Source organism: Capricornis sumatraensis, chromosome 12 (assembly GCF_032405125.1).
Source record: "Capricornis sumatraensis isolate serow.1 chromosome 12, serow.2, whole genome shotgun sequence".
NCBI lineage: Eukaryota > Metazoa > Chordata > Mammalia > Artiodactyla > Bovidae > Capricornis > Capricornis sumatraensis.
Genome location: NC_091080.1, coordinates 15,273,144 through 15,292,392, shown reverse-complemented (window position 1 = coordinate 15,292,392; position 19,249 = coordinate 15,273,144). Strand labels below are relative to the sequence as shown.

General features: G+C 40.7%; 1 protein-coding gene across 1 annotated transcript in view; it reads left to right on the top strand.

The window, feature by feature from the left end:
• The first annotated feature begins 4,279 nt into the window (after nucleotides 1-4,279).
• PCDH17 (protocadherin 17) overlaps nucleotides 4,280-19,249 on the top strand; it is a 105,097-nt gene continuing 90,127 nt past the window's right edge. Inside the window, exon 1 of the mRNA XM_068984729.1 lies at nucleotides 4,280-6,850. Within this exon, the coding sequence (XP_068840830.1) occupies nucleotides 4,280-6,850 (2,571 nt within the window). The remainder of the gene's footprint in view (nucleotides 6,851-19,249) is intronic.

The following is a 19,249-nucleotide window of genomic DNA, read 5'->3' as shown; positions in this document are numbered from 1 at the left end:
CAAAGCTCTAGCTCTCCTGTCTAGCAAATGAATGTGCATGACAAACTACCTATTCACAAAATGCAAAGACATTTTAGGATTTGAAGGAATGGCTGTAAAAGATTCCTTTTTGCATTTTTAAACTCTGGGGAAAAAAAAAAAACTCTGAAAGATAGTCTTTTAAAGAACTGGTGAACTTTGGATCCAATCATCTGCAAATTCATACTATAGGTTATCTCACTGAATCCTCTGAGAAATAATAGCTCCTTTACCTGAATCTTTAAGCAATTATCCCAGCAACAGTCATCAGAACTTTCTTGTAATTGGTCTGGATTTGATTTCTTTGAAACTTGAATGATTCATATTATAGACTTGTATGTTAGTCATTCACAATTTATAAATGGCAACTTTACTTTAGTATTTATGAATTGCGATAAATACTCTAGCAATCAAAACACTCACCTTTCCTATTTCAATACTTCAGTTTTCTTTTGCATTCTTAACTCTTTCCCATGACTGGATCATGAACAAAGAAGTCCTCCCTCATGGATGTTTGTGATAATAGTTTGGGGAGAATCTCTGAGATGAGGAAGTAAATTTGTAGAAAACGTAGATGAATCAGGAGTGTATTTGTGTGTGTGTTTGTTTATGTATGTGTGTGTGTGTGTGTAGTGGTAGTGGTGGTGGTGTTACTTAGAAAGTACGAATCTTACCGGATTTCCCACTGATTTGTCTTAACGGTTATGTTTCAGTTTCTACGCGTAGAGGCTTTGGCAAATACTATCATCAACATCTACTTGGTCTTAAGGATACAGCATTCAAATTTCCACATGCAACTTTAATAACAAGATCTCGGTAAACAGAAAACCTTGAAAACTATTATGAGTGAGTATATGGATGTCCGCTTTACTTTGAATCTGGGCTGAGATGCTGGCGACTGAAAAGGGTAAAGCTCTAACTATTATTTAGCCAGATTTGGGTTTTAACAAGCTCCAAGCTTGAATTGACCATGAGCCTTTCTCCTTAAAGGAGAGGCGCTTTTTCCTCTGGGGAGACATGGCCTCTCTTTCATTCTGCTTTTCTTCTGAAGCACTTTCATAATCAAGTGACTTTCCTTGCCGGGGGACCGGGGGACCGCTGATTTTTCTGAGGATGCAGAAAGTTACATATTGATTGCTGTTGCTCGCGGTTTGCACCGGCGCGGGCAGAAGCGGGCGCGCCAGCACCCTCGCATTTACACACACACTGAAATACACAACGCACACACCCTGCCTCAGAAACACGTACACACCCCTCTGCACCTCATTTAGATGGGTCCACGCGCAGCCGGAAGATCTACGCCTCCCTTGGTATGGGTGAGTGTACGGTGCGTGCGTTCGTGTGTGTGTGTGTGTGTGTGTGTGTGTGTGTGAGAGAGAGAGAGAGAGAGAGAGAGAGAGAGAGAGAGAGCAGAAGCTCAACAGGAAGACCGCAGCTATCTTATTCTGCAAGCACTCTGCGATTACGGCTTCCGTGTACATCGGATAAAACAATAAATCAATCGCTGTCAAACTTTTTTTTCCAGATTCTCTTTTTTTCCAGAGGAAGACGGAGGAGGCGTTTCTCCCAGTAGTTTAAGACTCGGGGGACCCTGCGGCGAGGCCCGGGGAGCCCCCGCCGCGGCGAGCGCGGGGCTGGGCCAGCCCGGCCGGGCCCCGTCTCGCGGCTCTGATCAATGGCTCTGAGGCGCCGGGGCCACAGGCCCCGCCCCCGCCGTCTGTCCGGCCCTCCCATTGGACGCGGGCTGGGGAGGCCGGGCCTGGGGCCTCGCGCCTATTGGCTGGCGGGGAATCAGTATCAATGTTTAAGCGGCGGCGTGAGGTGAATAGAGTCAGTCAGCGAGAGGCGCTGGGGAGAGAGCGGGGACTGCGAGCCCGGCGGATGCGGCAGCTGAGGGCGGCCGGGGGGACGCCGCTCCAACTGTTGAATTTTCACCTTTCCTTTCCACCGGTGCTGTGCCTGCGGACATGGATTTATTTGGTTTGAAATCCGCACGTCTTTCCCAGGCTGTGAGCTGATCCTGTCAGGCACCAGATTGAAAGAGACCACCCGTGACAGAAAAGGAGGAAAAAAAAAAAAAAAAAGCCTCCACAACGGACTGCACAATTAACTACGCACACCAGTACTGGACTTTGTGAATAGAAAACACTGACAGGAAAATCGTGAACTGTGATGCGGAGCTAAGCTGTGAACAGTCTCTCTAATCCAGATTTTTTTTTTTCTCTTTTTTCCTCACCCAAGATTGAAAGATTTGGGGGTTCCTTTGCGCCTTTATTTTTAAAATAAAAACACCTAGCAAAACAGACGCCTTGCTTTCCAGAGCCTCGGACTCCGGCAGAAAGAGGTAGAGTAAAAGTGCTGCTGGATTCAGCTTCACCTCCCTCCTCCTCTCCCTCCCTTTCTCTCGCTTTTTCTTGTTTTTCCCCCAAAACATGAATCTGGCTTTTCTTTCTGTAGAGTGAGTCAGAGAAAGCGTTAGGAAGAAGCCACAACTAATGTCTATGAAGGGAGGACCATGAGGCGAGAGTGAATTCGATTCGTTCCGCTGCTTCTGACTCATCCGGCAGATCGGAACACCTGCATTTCTGGATGTGTCATTCCCGTTTGTCGAGGCGCCTCGAGAATCCGATAATGTGTAGACAGATCCGTGCCTAGCATCCCCTGGGCGTTAGCTCCCTGGGGCGGGTGCCCTGGCTGGACCGCCGCGGCCGCAGCTCTTCGTCCGCTGCCCTCGCGACTCGCCCAGAGAGACTGCGAGAGCGAGACTGCAGAATGCATCACGCCAAACCTTGATGTGTTCCTTTCATCCAACCCACTCCTACTATAGGAAAAATAATTGAAGAAAAAAGAAAAAGCCCGCACTTTATTCGCTTCAAATATTCACTACTTTTATTCCTCGCCAAGGTTTTCCTTTCTAGATGAAGAGGACTGGGAGGCAGGGCCATTGGAAGGAGATGCTGAATAGAAAGAAAAGAGAGGCACTTGACAGCCCAACCCTGTGAATGCAGAGACTGTTTCCCTTCTAGCGAGAGACAGGGAGAGTGTGTGTGCGGGGACTGGGAGGGTGGCTCCCCCTTCCTTTTTATTCCGCCTCTCCCTCCCCCTTCAAATCTGCACATCCAACCATGAGTTGCCTGTTGATTTCCTTTCGCCTGGGAAGAAAAGCAAACTGGAATTAAACTGCAGGGAGAGAAGTCCTTGCTCGCAGGCAGAGAATGGGATGGTAGCTGCGGCTACTGGCTCAGCGTAGGGAAATCAGAGTGCGTTCTACCAACAGAGGCGGAGATACGTCTCTACATTTTCCCCCTCCCAACAGACTCAAACCGCAAACGCAGATCAGGCTGTGTCTTCCTCGACTTGGGGGAGAGCCTTTTCCGAGGAAGAGAGGGAGGAGCCTCGTGGAGGGAGGAAACTACAAATCCGGACACTAGTTCTTTGCGCTGCATTTCCTCCCCTCCCTTCGGCTGCTCGAAACGGAGAGAGAGAAGGAGGGAAAAAAGAAAAAAAGAAAGAAACACCCTTGGCTTGGAGATGCAGTCTGCCGCCACCGCTGCCTCAGCCGCCAATGCAAGATTAGATCTCTAAATGCAGCAAAACACTGCCTGAAAACAGACCAACCCGAGAAGCAAGCAGACATTTCACAAGGCTTCGGGGAAGCTTCAATATATCTGACTCTTTCTTCGTTGTTCCTTATTCCCATCAATTTCATCACTGGAGAAGAGAAACAAGTAAGGATTTCACTTTCTGATCTGCCTAGAGACACACCTCCCAGCTCCCTCCCCCACCCGATGTGAAGAGTATTCCGGAGGCAAAAAGCTGGAGTGGATTTGCAGCGCCCTAGCGGGAGTGAGGAAAACCTACGGATTCTTCAGCTTATTACCATCCTCCCCAGACGCGATTTCCTTCTTATCGCTGGTCTCATCGCTCAAGTTTGAGTCGCCCGAAGTCCAGGAGGGAGAGACAAAGCCCCGGGCTCGGCCCCAGCCGCAGGGAGTCTCCGCCTTGCTCAGTGCCCCTGCAGCTCCGCTGCACCGCTGCTCCCAGCCCAGTGCGGATGCTGTAGATCAACAGGTTCGGGGAACTTGTGCGGAATAAGGAGAGACCGCCGGGTGCCGCATCCCGGGAGCGGAAGGAAGAGAGGATCCAGAGACTTGTGGCTCGCGTCGGGCGCGTAAGCTGCGCCCGGGGCCCCAAGCTGGCGCGCACTCATCCGCTAGCCCCTCCAGTCCGGCTGCTTCTGCCAACACCCCGCCGGTCTGGGATGTACCTTTCCATCTGTTGCTGTTTCCTCCTCTGGGCTCCTGCCCTGACGCTCAAAAACCTGAACTACTCCGTGCCGGAGGAGCAAGGCGCCGGCACGGTGATCGGCAACATTGGCAAGGATGCTCGACTGCAGCCCGGGCTTCCGCCCTCAGAGCGAGGCGGCAGTGGTGGCGGGCGAAGCAAATCTAGCAGCTATCGGGTGCTAGAGAACTCGGCGCCGCACCTGCTGGACGTGGAAGCGGACAGCGGGCTCCTCTACACTAAACAGCGCATTGACCGCGAGTCTCTGTGCCGCCACAACGCCAAATGCCAGCTGTCCCTCGAGGTGTTCGCCAATGACAAGGAGATCTGCATGATCAAGGTAGAGATCCAGGACATCAACGACAACGCTCCCTCCTTCCCCTCGGACCAGATTGAGATGGACATCTCAGAGAACGCAGCCCCGGGCACCCGCTTCCCGCTCACTAGCGCACACGACCCCGACGCCGGCGAGAACGGGCTCCGTACCTACCTGCTGACGCGCGATGACCACGGCCTGTTCGCGCTGGACGTCAAGTCCCGCGGCGACGGCTCCAAGTTCCCAGAGCTGGTTATCCAGAAGGCGCTAGACCGCGAGCAGCAGAACCATCACACTCTGGTGCTGACCGCCCTGGACGGCGGCGAGCCGCCGCGCTCCGCCACGGTGCAGATCAACGTTAAGGTGATTGACTCGAACGACAACAGCCCCGTCTTCGAGGCGCCCTCCTACCTGGTGGAGCTCCCCGAAAACGCCCCACTGGGCACTGTGGTCATTGATCTGAACGCCACCGACGCCGACGAGGGTCCCAATGGCGAAGTGCTCTACTCTTTCAGCAGCTACGTGCCCGACCGCGTGCGGGACCTCTTCTCCATCGACCCCAAGACCGGCCTGATCCGGGTCAAGGGCAACCTGGACTATGAGGAGAACGGGATGCTGGAGATTGACGTGCAGGCCCGAGACCTGGGTCCCAACCCCATCCCAGCCCACTGCAAGGTCACGGTCAAGCTCATCGACCGCAACGACAACGCGCCGTCCATCGGTTTCGTCTCCGTGCGCCAGGGGGCGCTGAGCGAGGCGGCCCCGCCCGGCACCGTCATAGCCCTGGTGCGGGTCACCGACCGAGACTCGGGCAAGAACGGGCAGCTTCAGTGCCGAGTCCTGGGAGGAGGCGGACCGGGCGGCGGCGGCGGCCTTGGCGGCCCGGGAGGCTCCGTACCCTTCAAGCTGGAGGAGAACTATGACAACTTCTTCACGGTGGTGACCGACCGCCCGCTGGACCGCGAGACCCAGGACGAGTACAACGTGACGATCGTGGCGCGGGACGGGGGCTCGCCTCCACTCAACTCTACCAAGTCGTTCGCCGTCAAGATTCTGGACGAGAATGACAACCCGCCTCGTTTCACGAAGGGGCTCTACGTGCTCCAGGTGCACGAAAACAACATCCCAGGAGAGTATCTGGGCTCGGTGCTGGCCCAGGACCCCGACCTGGGCCAAAACGGCACGGTGTCCTATTCCATCCTGCCCTCGCACATCGGCGACGTGTCCATCTACACCTACGTGTCCGTGAACCCCACCAACGGGGCCATCTACGCCCTGCGCTCCTTTAACTATGAGCAGACCAAGGCGTTTGAGTTCAAGGTGCTTGCTAAGGACTCCGGGGCGCCCGCGCACTTGGAGAGCAACGCCACGGTGAGGGTGACGGTGCTAGACGTGAATGACAACGCTCCGGTGATCGTGCTGCCCACGCTGCAGAACGACACGGCCGAGCTGCAGGTGCCGCGCAACGCCGGTCTGGGCTACCTGGTGAGCACCGTGCGCGCCCTCGACAGCGATTTCGGCGAGAGCGGGCGCCTCACCTACGAGATCGTGGACGGGAACGACGACCACCTGTTTGAAATCGACCCATCCAGCGGTGAGATCCGCACGCTGCACCCCTTCTGGGAGGACGTGACGCCAGTGGTGGAGCTGGTAGTGAAGGTGACGGACCACGGCAAGCCCACCCTGTCCGCGGTGGCCAAGCTCATCATCCGCTCGGTGAGCGGCTCCTTGCCCGAGGGCGTTCCCCGGGTGAACGGCGAGCAGCGCCACTGGGACATGTCGCTGCCGCTCATCGTGACCCTGAGCACCATCTCCATCATCCTCCTAGCGGCCATGATCACCATCGCTGTCAAGTGCAAGCGCGAGAACAAGGAGATTCGCACTTACAACTGCCGCATCGCCGAGTACAGCCACCCGCAGCTGGGCGGGGGCAAGGGCAAGAAGAAGAAGATCAACAAAAACGATATCATGCTGGTGCAGAGCGAGGTGGAGGAAAGGAACGCCATGAACGTCATGAATGTGGTGAGCAGCCCCTCCCTGGCCACCTCCCCCATGTACTTCGACTACCAGACGCGCCTGCCGCTCAGCTCGCCTCGGTCCGAGGTGATGTATCTCAAACCGGCCTCCAACAACCTGACTGTTCCCCAGGGCCACGCGGGCTGCCACACCAGCTTTACCGGACAAGGGACTAACGCGAGCGAGACCCCAGCCACGCGGATGTCCATAATTCAGGTAGGAGACTTTTAGCATCACTGGGACTTCACTTTCTTGCTGGCTTGGGGAGCTGTCCTGAAACCTTTGAAACAGGAAGAGCCACACTGCCAGCAGCTGTGAGAGGGGCACTTACTGAAAAGGATTTCCACTTTGGCCACTGCCTGCACAGCATAGTCTACACATAACCCCTCCCATGTGAATAGTCGAAAATTTATAAGACGTAAAATGTCTTACTTTTGTTGCATTTTAAACGTTTTGTTTTTTTTTTTTTAATAAGTTTTAAAATGTTACCCGGGTTCAGTGTTCACAGTTTATTTTATTTCGCTGGTCTGCATTTCTCTCCACAACAGAGGATTACTAGAGTAGAATATTTTTTTTCAGTTAATTCACTTAAAATTTTTGCATTTCATTAAAAAAAATCTGATGGCATAAGAAACGTATTTCCCAATATTAAGTAGTTAACTACTTTTTAAAAGAAGCTAACTACTTAAGTACAGCATATCAACCAACAAGCCATCAGAATTTTCAGAGCCTGAATCAGTATCAGTTTTAACCACCACCTCCCAGATCAGTGTTTCTATTTAAAAGGTATTCTAAAGGACACAAATCTTATTAATTCTTCAGCTGAAACTGCAGACAGTGCATTAGTGTAGCTTAAGCTTAGAAATGTGAATTATGCTCTGAAGATCTTTGAGAAACTTGAAAAAGTATAGGCTCGAAATATGACTTATATATACCTATGAAAAGTTTATATTTACTTTGTCCTATGATTTTCCTGATCTGTATCCTTACAGTCCTTGAGAGATTAACAGAGTACACTAGAGGGGTGGTCTCATTCTTTACTGTGAAAACAGGAAGCAAAATTGCACTAAAGGCACCTGTACCAAAAAGAATTCCAGGATGCATTTAGTTTGCATACTGCATATTTTCAGTATATCTAAGTGATATTTAATATATATCAGATAGTGGATTCACATTATTGGTATTTGAAAAAAACTAACTGACCCAGCATGGGCGCTAGCCTAACAAACGCAGTTGATTGTACTGTGTTTAGTTACTGCCTAGTTTCTTTATCTACTATTGAGTTGTGTCACTAAACAAACTTAATTTTTGCTTTTCAGTGTGTTGCTAAAGATTACTCAGGATGAGCAATACTTGCAATTTGAAATTGAGTTTACTGAAAGTGACATTTTGGGAGGAAAATTAGTTTGGGGCAAATGAAAATAATTTACTCAGAATTTTGTGCTTTGAAAAAACAAATACCTTTTAGTGATGCTTGACTCAGTAATGTTTTTATTATTAAAAACATTTATTATTATAAAACAGAGTAGTAGAACTTCATAATTTTATCATTTTAAACAGAAGTATAACAAATAGTAAAACTCAGCCAAACAGTGTCTTATAATATTTTAATGTCCTTGTAAATCAGACTCATACTGAACACTACTGAATACTAGAGTATCCACTGTAATTGTAAATCCCATTTTTTACAGTGTTTACTATACACTTGTAATTATGATTTTTGGAGATCTCTATAAAACTGAACAAGAAATTTCTCCCATGAAAAATTATAGTTTCTATGAAAGTCTGTGTGTAAAACTGGTATTTATGATAATTTCTATAAATACACTTGTTTTATACTTTTCTTATAGTTTTACCATTGACAGTTAAGGAGATATCACAGAGGATTAATGCTTAATCTTCCACTTCAAGTACTATGAGTTGAATTCTTATTCAATGTCCAATAAGAATGAAGTTTGTGCAGTGAAATCCTCAGCAAGCCTGATTCCTGATCAGTTAGGGAGGAGCAATCTTGGGTGGAAGTACCCAGGAGGCTTTGATGGACAGGGGTCCCTGTGCAGTGTTTACACCATACTGTTCTTGAATCTGGCCATTGCCCGAGGGACAGATGATGATGATTCCTCTCATTAGCAGTAAAACTTGAGCCAGAGCAAATCACACACAGACACCACACACACACACACACACATGCACAAGGCTGGGGAGAGAGAGTTTAAACAGAAAACAAAGGAGGCAAACTTCCTTGTTTTCCTGCTATTCCCTTTCTTCTAGAATCTTACTTCATGATATAAAGACACAGGATAAGTTTAAGTTCTTGAAATGGTTTCCAGACTGGCTCAGTTGCCCATATTGTTTCTACCTTGGTAGTTTTTGCAGTCTTATAAGGGATGCCTTTTAAGTTCCTAATATGTTAATTTCCTTTCAAGTGTGTCAGGTTTTTCTCAGTGCCTGTTATGGGGAACAGAGTAAATTGAGTACAGTGACCTTGCTTTTTTTCTTTCTTTTTTAAACTAGTGTGCTGCAAACACTTTGTGTTGAAGTGACAAGCTCAAATTAAAGTGTTCAGGCATCCCATATTCTTGTTTCAAGTTCATTTATTAGTGTGTATTTATTTAACACAACCTGCTGAGGAAACATACTATTAAACCCGTGTATTTCTGAAGGAAGAATTTTAAACCACAGAATAAAGATGAAGTAGGAGCTATTGGGTCTGGTTTATCTTTATTTTCCAGCATCTTGGGTGCTGTTTAGAATATTCCCAGTGTATTTCTATTGATGAAATGAAAAAAAAAATCATACTGTTTTGAGATACACTGTTAAAGGGTGGTGAAATGAAATTTAGTAACTTTGGGATTTATAAGACTCATGTTACAACTCAAATTAAAATTTGTCAGAAGATTTTGTGTCAGTTGCAGGCTCTAAAATTTTAGGATTAATATCTATAGATTTTTCAGCATGAATTTTTATTGAGAATAGATGCCGAAAAATGATGTAAGCTGGTGTAAAAACAGTGGTTTGTGAAAAAGTATTGTATTGCAGATTTTCTTCAAGTTGCTCAGCCCATGTGAAGTCAGTCTATAAAATGTTCAAACAATTTGCTAGTGATTAAAACATCCTCAGTAGTGTGAATCAGAATACAATATTATTATAGTGAAATATCTTATTAACTTTAAAGCCACAAAAGTAATTTGGAATAAAACAGGAACACAGATTTTGTGGTCAGTTAGACAAATAGATTATTAGACAAATTTATAAAAGCACTCTTCATCAGAGCAGTTTTCATGTGAATTATTTCATAGTTTAGTATGAGAATCTAAAATCAAGTGGAGGTCATTACTAATTGTCACAAGTTACTGCTAATCGTGACTTATCAAGAATTACTTATTAGGTAACCAGGTAAATTTTCCACAGATATTTTCAGTGATGGCCTGGTTGCGAAGAGGAAGGAGGCTAGGGACTTCTCACTGGTGGGAGAATTTCCAGTTTTGTTTAAACATCTGTGTTTTCAGTTGTTGTTGTTGTTTTTTTTTTTTTTGGTAGCACATAAAATGTAGTCATCTTAATATGCTGTCATAGAAGAAAATATGTTGAGCCAATAGAATAAGATATACTAAAATAAATTTTTGAAAGGAATACATTCTTATACAGTGTTTTACAGTTCAATTCTAAAAGATTCACATTCTGGTTGACTTTAGACTTTTATCCTAGAAGAGGAAATCCTTTTGATATACCTGGATGGCCTTTTCAATAAAAGTGAATTAAACATATGAAAATACCTTCAGTCAATCCAAATATATAAAAATGAGATTGAGGCATATAGGACTCTAGTATCATAATGTAGATAATAAAGTCAGTATCTTAGAATGAAAGGGTGAAAGACAAAATACATCTTTCCTAGCAACATTAACCATTGTCTATCTTATTCCTAGTTCTCTAAGAGATTTTTGGCTTGGGGCCCAGATGAGTTCTCAAGACCACAATTTTCAAAACTTCATACTCTGGTATGGTAGGCATTTCAGTAACAAGCACAGAATATGTGAATAACTTTTTTTTCATTCATGATTTTAAAGAATCTTTTGCAGTGTTATTCCAAGACAAAACCGTTTTATTAGTTACATGCACTTATTTCCATAAACTTGATATGCGTCTCTATTTCTAGGGTTTGTGATGGGCTGAGTAAGAACGGAATATCCCTATCTTACTGCGTGCCTCTAGAATTATCTTGTCCAGTTTCATTTTTTTAAGTCTTTTTTAGAAGATAGGTTTACGTTCTATTTCAAATTCATGTGAATACACAATCATAAAGCATATCTTTCTGTTTTTGAAGTTGAAGTGTTAGTCTCTCCATCATGTCCGACTCTGCAACCCCACGGATTGTAGCTCACCAGGTTCCTCTGTCCATGGCATTCTCCAGGCAAGAATATTGGAGCGGGTTGCTATTCTCTTCCTCAGGGGATCTTCCCAAACCAGAGTTTGAACCTGGGTCACCTGCATTATAGGCAGATTCTTTACCATCTGAGCCACCAGGGAAGCTGGCTTCCTGTTTTTACTATATATTAAAAATAGTATGAATAAAGTAGGGGTAAACTTTAAAAGTTAACTCAGCAGTTAAGGTGGATACGCAGCAGTTTGAGTTTCTTTGGAGAAGAGTTTAAAATTCAAATTATTATCATTCTTAATATGTTATTATTTTTTTCTTAGTTTTCTGTTTGCTTTTGAAAATCTCAGCTGCAGTGTAAATCTGTGTACATTTCTCTATTTTATAATAAATTTTTTTTTAAAGTCATAACATTTTTACTATATGAACTAGAACCCCGAAGCTCAGTTTTAGTATCAGCTGATCTAACTGCTCACGAGGTAATAGTCTCTTTAACCAATATTTTTTAGTTTTCAAAAACATTTTCAAAATATTAACTAGATAGTAGTTTATTATCTTTAAGGTCTTATTCTTACATCTTTATCAGTCTTTTAAAATGTAAAAGTAAGATGATATTTAATTTTATTTAAGTTCTTTGAGTGACTTCTACAATTTTTCTTGAATTCTATGAGTGAATTTTGTAATATCAATAAATGCTATTATATAGAAGTCTGCACAGAGGATTTTATTCTTGGCATCATCTTGTTAGTTAAGGCTGTGTGCAATCATGAAATATAGCAGGCCATAGAAAAGCATGCTCTAAAGTTCCTATTTCAACTACTTGAACATATTTTTAATCAAGAAAATAAATTTACATGTTCTAAAGCATTATCTGTTGCCTATCACTATATTGATCAAGTCAAAGTCAAAAAATAAAATAAGAACATATTTTCTAAAACCTTTTCTTTATAAAGTTGCTCTTATAGTACATTTTATTTACTTTTTTATGATGCATAGATACACATTTATATATGAGGTTAAACTAAATGTTATTTTAAAAATAATCCCAAATATTATCTCTTAAAAGACAAAGAAATATACATATTTAAATCTGAGGATAAATATTTAATATTGTTGAAAAGGGTAATATTTATACTTCATCATGTTTCACTACTATTGTCCAGTTTCAAATTTTTCACTGTTAGTGCTGCTTATGTAATAAATGCGGTAGAAATACATCTATATAAGTAAGAGATGTAAATTAAGAAAATATTTTTTAAAATTTAAGGTTAATAAAGGTTTACATGCCTTAATTCAGTAAAGGCTGGCTCTGCTCATATTTATGAAAATGTGAACAATCAAACTTCCTGGCAAAATTAATGTATGCATGTACATGTGTATATGTCCTTACATTTTCAGTATCATGTATATAAAGGGTCAAGCACAAACATTAGCCCATTTTAATACTTTTTTATTTCAAAGGTAGTTTTCTTTTCTAGGATGAACTCAAACCTTTCTTTTTCCTTGAAAATATTTTTAAACTTGATAATCTCACTGTTTAAAGCTTCAAACATTTTGAAGTTCCTTAAAATAGAGGCAGTTATTCCAGAGTAGTTCAGGAACAACTGGCTTTCAGTGGACAGTAGGTTGGAGTTTATGTAGATTGGGGCTTCCCTGGTGGCTCAGATGGTAAAGAATCTGCCTGCAGTGCGGGAAACCCAAGTTTTCTGATTCTCCAGGTAATGTGGTGGGGTGTCTAGAGGCACTGTGAGAGTATATGCTGGGAGCCTGCTGATGAAACCAGAGAGGAAAGTGAAGCCACTGGAACTGGTCTCATGCCAGTCAGGAGGTGAAACTTAACTCCCCTATGCTGAGAAGTCTTGCAATACACTCAATAGTGGGTAAATTTTTACAAATGCACCTGCTAATTGTGATTTTAGTCATTGCTTCAGAATGTATTCCCCTCAGTGATGCTTCTGTTTAATAAATCCCACTGGGCTAAGCCATCTTTTAGTAAAGTCACTGGGGAGAGGGTATTTTTTTTTTTTTTTTCTATTGAATTCCTTCAACCAATGACTGTCTATTTGCTAGAGACTAACATAATGGTCATCTTGCCTATCAATTTGAAGATAGTGTTGACTTCTGACACCCATCTACAAAACACTTTTAAATCTTCATTGGACCTACACTAACCTATTGTCAACCCGTTTTAGCAAAGGAGATGTTGACAAGAATTCCCTTCAAAGGCACACAGTATTTTACAGTTAGTCATAGCTTTCACCACTAGCTTTGACAGTGATGTATTGCTATCCTTTGGTCTCCTGAAATAAATTATCTCATAATAAAGAAGTTCTTAATGGCATCAACATTCTGTCCTGTGACTAAGCAGAAGCCTGTTCTTGCATCCTTGCTACTGCAGAAGTATAATTTCAATATTTTTAAGGTAAAGCAAAAAAAAAAAAAAAAAAGATGTAACAAAATACAGATGCAAAGTTGTGGAGTGTGGGTGGCACTTTTCACTCTTGTGCACTGTGTTCTTCCAGTGATAGACTGTAAAATTGGTTTCAGACAGTGTTTGAGAGAATCTATTGATACACATGTGACATACTTCTATTTGTTCTGATTACTGGTATTTGTAGGCTCTGCCCTGGATCTATTCCAAGGAGTTCTATTGTAGTGAAATGACTCTTACAGTTCATTGAGCATCTAGCATAACTGTGCTAAAAATGATTGGCATGTTTGCATATATTTATTCAAAAAATAAGACAGTTAAACAGCATAATTATGGGAAAATGAATCATAACAATAAAAGACCATTTAAGTTAACAAGCTTTGTGATCAAAGGATAAATACAGGTTGGATAAATTAGACTTTAGATGTAACTAATCTACATAAATAGACTTTGTTCTGATTAGGGGAATGGAATATATTAAAATAATTTAATGGTATAAGAAATGCATTTTATTTCATACATTATGAAATATTTAAAGATTTGAGTTATTTTCTTTATATTTCTGTTCTCTGAAATGGTCATGAACCATATTTGTGTTGAATGAAAAACAGGCAAGGTAAAGATGGCTATTATCTTGTAAATTTATTTGGTAGAATACACGATGTAAGAAAAATATTTATTTTTTAGGCTTGTAATATTTTTGATTGATTTTTAATTAGTTAAGCATATTAAAGGGCCCATTTAAAGGAAAATTTCTTGTTTACTTCTTTTATCAACTAGAAGCAGCCTTTGTAGAATACGAAAGAGTGAATATTAAAGCTCTATTTCATGTTTTCAAAGCTATATATTCATAATCGTTTCATAGATATATGCTGTTTTCAAGAAACACCGGATACATGTTTGTAAATTTCCAGCAACTGTGGTGCTTAGGTATGCTTTCTTAAGCTTTACTTGGTGGTAACATTAAAAAGGTAATTTAAGCATAAGTCATCAACTGGTATACTTTTACAATATTTATACCTGAGCCAGTAATCATTGTTAAGCAATGATTGGATCATACTTATACCTAGAATTTTCAGGTCCTCCAATTCAGTAAAACTCAAATTAAAATATATACATATATCCCAAATTTTGATAGCTTTTATAAAGCAGAATCATAATTATTTTATTATAGGAAGAAATGTTCACAGGGTCAAAATTTCATTTTTATTTGTATTATCCAATTTTAGACAATCAATGTCTTAGAAAAATTTTTAATTTGTATTTATGTGCAGAACAAACATTTGTATCTGTTTCAAAATGCAAAGCTATAGTTTTCACCCTTGTGATATATTATTCCTTTTATTTTCACAGATTCCTATGTAAAAACCTTTGCTAAAAGCTCTTCATTTTATTTTGCACACAGTATATTTTAACAGAATATACTGAGATTATTTTAGGACTGAATATTTGATAGATTTTTGCTATTTTTCCACAACACCAGAGCAACTGCATATGCAGAACTGATATATATATATATATATATATATATATATGTAAACAACTCACTTATAATTGCCACAAGAGGGATTATCCATCCATAGTATGAGGTTACCAAAATGCACTTTTACTGATGTCCCTATTATAGGTAACAGTAAGAAGTTAGAATGTTTGAGAGATAATATGTTTAAAATCTTAGAAAAACTTGCTAGAAAAAATGTTATCCTTTAGTATTTTTGAAAAAAAAAAAAGATAGCTTCAAAAAGGGAATATTTCCATTTCAAATTTGGCAATTGCTTAGTTATACATCTTTATATAAATATTAGTTATAAAAATTTCTGGGCAACTTGAAAAATAATTAGTTTTGATTTCAATATTCTATCAGCAAAAACCAGGAAACTGCTTGATATTGGTGACTTCTATTACTGTGTCTTCTTAAGACACACAATTTCTATTTTGCTTTGGCAGTTTTGCATCTGTTTTAAAATAGTTTATCCCAAATCAACTTAATGCACTAAGAATGTGAATAAGAGGAGCTATAAACCATGAAAAATGAAAGATAAATCAACCATCTATCATTACAAGCATTCCCATTAAGATAGAATTAAAGATTCTGTGCAAATTTGCCTTCACATAGTTTTAAGGCAAGATGCTTGATTGCTTTATGTTTATTATTTTAGCTTTGGAAGACCTTGTGTAACATTAATGAATTGTTTTTTCTTTTTGTTTTAGACCAACCCTTACTCTCTTACTTTAATCTTGATTGATTAAATCAGAAATTTCTGATTGATAAGAAATGTTTGGAGATATAGGTGACTCTTAGCTGGCATGGCATAGGCACAGAGTGCATTTGTCATTTTAGGAGCAATATATTGGTGCTAATGCATGAATCTAAATGTAGGATAAAGACATTTTATTGCGAGAAGATATTATATGAAAAATAGGAAATATTTTGACATAATACATAGGTTGAAAAAAATAGTTTATGACCTTATACTTTAAGTGTTGGCAGATGCATGGATAGTAATTATTAGATATATTTCCAGATCCTGACCTTCTAGGAAGATAGTATTTATTCTTAGATGATAATAAGGCCAAAAATAAGTGAACTATCTTAGTAAACAAATCCCGCTCCCAGTCAAGATAAGGTTACTGACAAAAGTAACCTCGCAGTGTGGCCCTCACATCAGCTGTGCTAATACCAACAAATGAAGCAAAATGACTAAACTGGGAGAAACAAGACAGGGAATACATTTAAGGAGACTTTTTTTTTTTTTTTTTCTGATTTTGAGCAATAGGTTTTCCATGATTTTTTTTTTTTTATAATTGAGACAATTATATAGTAATTTGGGTTAGAATGCATGCCCAGTTCCCTGTTTCAAAACCCAATTTGTTACCACCTGTGGCTATTTCTATTAAAAAAAAAAAAGAAACATAATTACTATGAGTCTCAGCAGTCTTAGAGTAAATTTTGCAATTACAATGCTTCCCTTGGGCAGATGTGTGAAAATGGCAGATTAATTCCTGCCAGGATCTTTCTGTTCCTTGCGCATTTTTAGTTTTGGTGTTGCCTGCTTATTAGAGTGGCTCTGTTTGGTCTGGTTAAAGGTCATGTCAGTGTTTCCATAATAAATCTCTAGAAATGAAGATTCACAAGTCAGCCATTAAATTTTGCCTTAGGTGAAAAGTTGACATGTAACATCTCAGCAAAGGAGTAGTTATTATTTTCCATCACACTCTGTTGCTGGGTTAAGTTTGAAGTAAATGGTAGCAGGACCATTTGGCAGTGTTGAAAAAGTAGGACTTAGACTAGCAGGCAAAAAGAAAAGTGCAGCCTTTTGACCTATGAAATAATATCTAATCAACAGAAGCTGATGGAAGTGGTTTAATTCTGTGCTTCATCTCTAGCTACTTAATGTATAAGATTTTTAAACAGCCACAATAAAAATATTGAGGCTGGATAGCTAATAAGAGATTTAATACTCCATCAATTTCCGTTCATTCCTTCTTTTCATTATGATGTATTAAGTGAAATTGTTAGACACTCAGTCATGTCCGGCTCTGCAACCCCATGGACTGTAGTAGCCCACCAGTCTCTGTCCGTGGAATTCACCAGGCAAGAAGACTGGAATGGGTTGCTATTCCCTTCTCCAAGGGATCTTCCCTACCCAGAGATCAAATCCTGGACTCCTGCATTGCAAGCAGATTCTATACTATCTGAACCACCAGGGAAGCCCTGAGATGTGTAAACTATATTCTTAATTAAGACCTAATTGATTTACACACAAAATAACTAATGTTATTAAGTTTGAATAGTTTTGAATCTCTGGCTCAGTGTTATAACTCTATTCAACCGCTGCGATGCATGGGGTCGCAAAGAGTCGGACACGACTGAGCGACTGAATTGAACTGAACTGAAAGTTAATTTACCACAAAGTAGTCTAGATAGGAGAATAGTTGAAGACAGTGATCACATCCATCTTGTTTGTCTTTGACAGACCTTAACATAGTTTATTACATAGTAGGCACTTAAAATATGACTTATTTGTGATGTCATATAATCACTGATCAGATGTGAGCTGGGGCTTAGATTCAAACCTAGAAGTTATTCAGGTCAAAGCTAAGGTTGTTTATAGAAACATGCTGAAATATTGATCTGTTGGTAAATAATGTATTTGAAGGTGGCCTATTTGATAATTTTTATTCATAGTTATTACATTTTTAATAACTGCAATGAAAGTCTCTATAAGTTATACTGATAATATTGCCAGTCCATGGGAAAAAAACAGGTGGTCAAGGTTCACAATTTCCACAATATGTTTATATTTACGTCTGTAGGTTTATCAATATGGGCTTCTCAGGTGGCACTAGTGGTAAAGAACCCACTTGCCAATGAAGGAGACAAGAGATGAAAGTTCAATTCCTGGGTCGGGAAGATCTCCAGAGGAAGACATGGCAACCCACTCCAGTGTTCTTGCCTGGAGCATCCCATGGATGGAGGAGCCTGGTGGTCTACAGTCCATAGAGTGGCAAAGAGTCAGACATGACTGGGGTGACTTAGTATACTGGCATACGTAAATATAAATATATATATGTTATCTCTAATTTACATCATATCAACAGAAACAGTATTGGTCAGAATATCTTTCTTTTTTTCTATTACTTGGTACGGTTTATAAAATATCGAAACTATGCAATTCAGATGTTATATGTTATATATTTTAAGGCTTTGAAAACCCTACAGCTGTAGTAAACTAAGAAAGTAGAGATTTTCCTGTCAGTGCAGTGGTGAAGAATCCACGCTATAATGTAGGGGACACGGGTTCTATCCCTAGCTGAGAAACTAAGGTCCCGCACACTATTGAGCAGCTAAGCCTGTGTATCACACCAGATAAACTTAATAAAGACTAAAAAGAGAAATTAATGTGATCCTTTTTTCTATGTTTTAATTTTAAGATAATTATATATATAGACTCCATAAAATATACTTATTTTCTAAATTAATTTTTAATAAAATGAAATTATAGATAAATGGTAACTAGTAAATTTTGATTAAATTTATTTGTATTTATTGACATCTAATTTTATGAGTTAATCATTTTCATACCAGCCATTTGCCGTTTATAAATGGGAGAAGAAAATGACTATGGGCAGTTATCAAATTCATGTAGTAATAATAACCCAATTTACAGAATATTTCTTAAAATTTCAGAATCTATCTTATGTAGGTGATATGATATTTCAGTTCACATATTGGGGAAACATAAACTACACATTCATGTAAACAATATTTTCCCATTTCAGTAGTGTTGTTTAAAATGCATCCACACTCTTCAGAGTTGTTCAAGCCATATTCATTAATTCAAGAGTAAGTCATGAAATATTTTAAAGAGCTCTTAATTGAAATACTTTACTGCCAATGCAGGAGATACAAGAGACGCAGGTTTAATCCTGTGTTGGGAAGATCCTTTGGAGTAGGAAATGGCAACCCATTCCACTATTCTTGCCTGGAAAATCCATGGACAGAAGAGCCTAGTAGGTTACAGTCCGTAGAGCTGCAGAGTCAGACAGACTAAATGCACACATGCATACACACGTTGCTTTTAAACTACTACACGACTTAATTACTTTTTATCTGAATTTTAAATTTTGATGGAAATTTCAGGTCAAACAATTAGGAGGCTTGGTGGAATAAAGGCTTCAAGCAGAATGAGCTTTCACACCATATTACAAATTTAATTATCCTCATTTGACAGAAGAGTCGAGATTCAAAGTTAAGGAAAAAAACAATGGAAAGGAGCATAGAAATATACATTTAGGAAGTTCA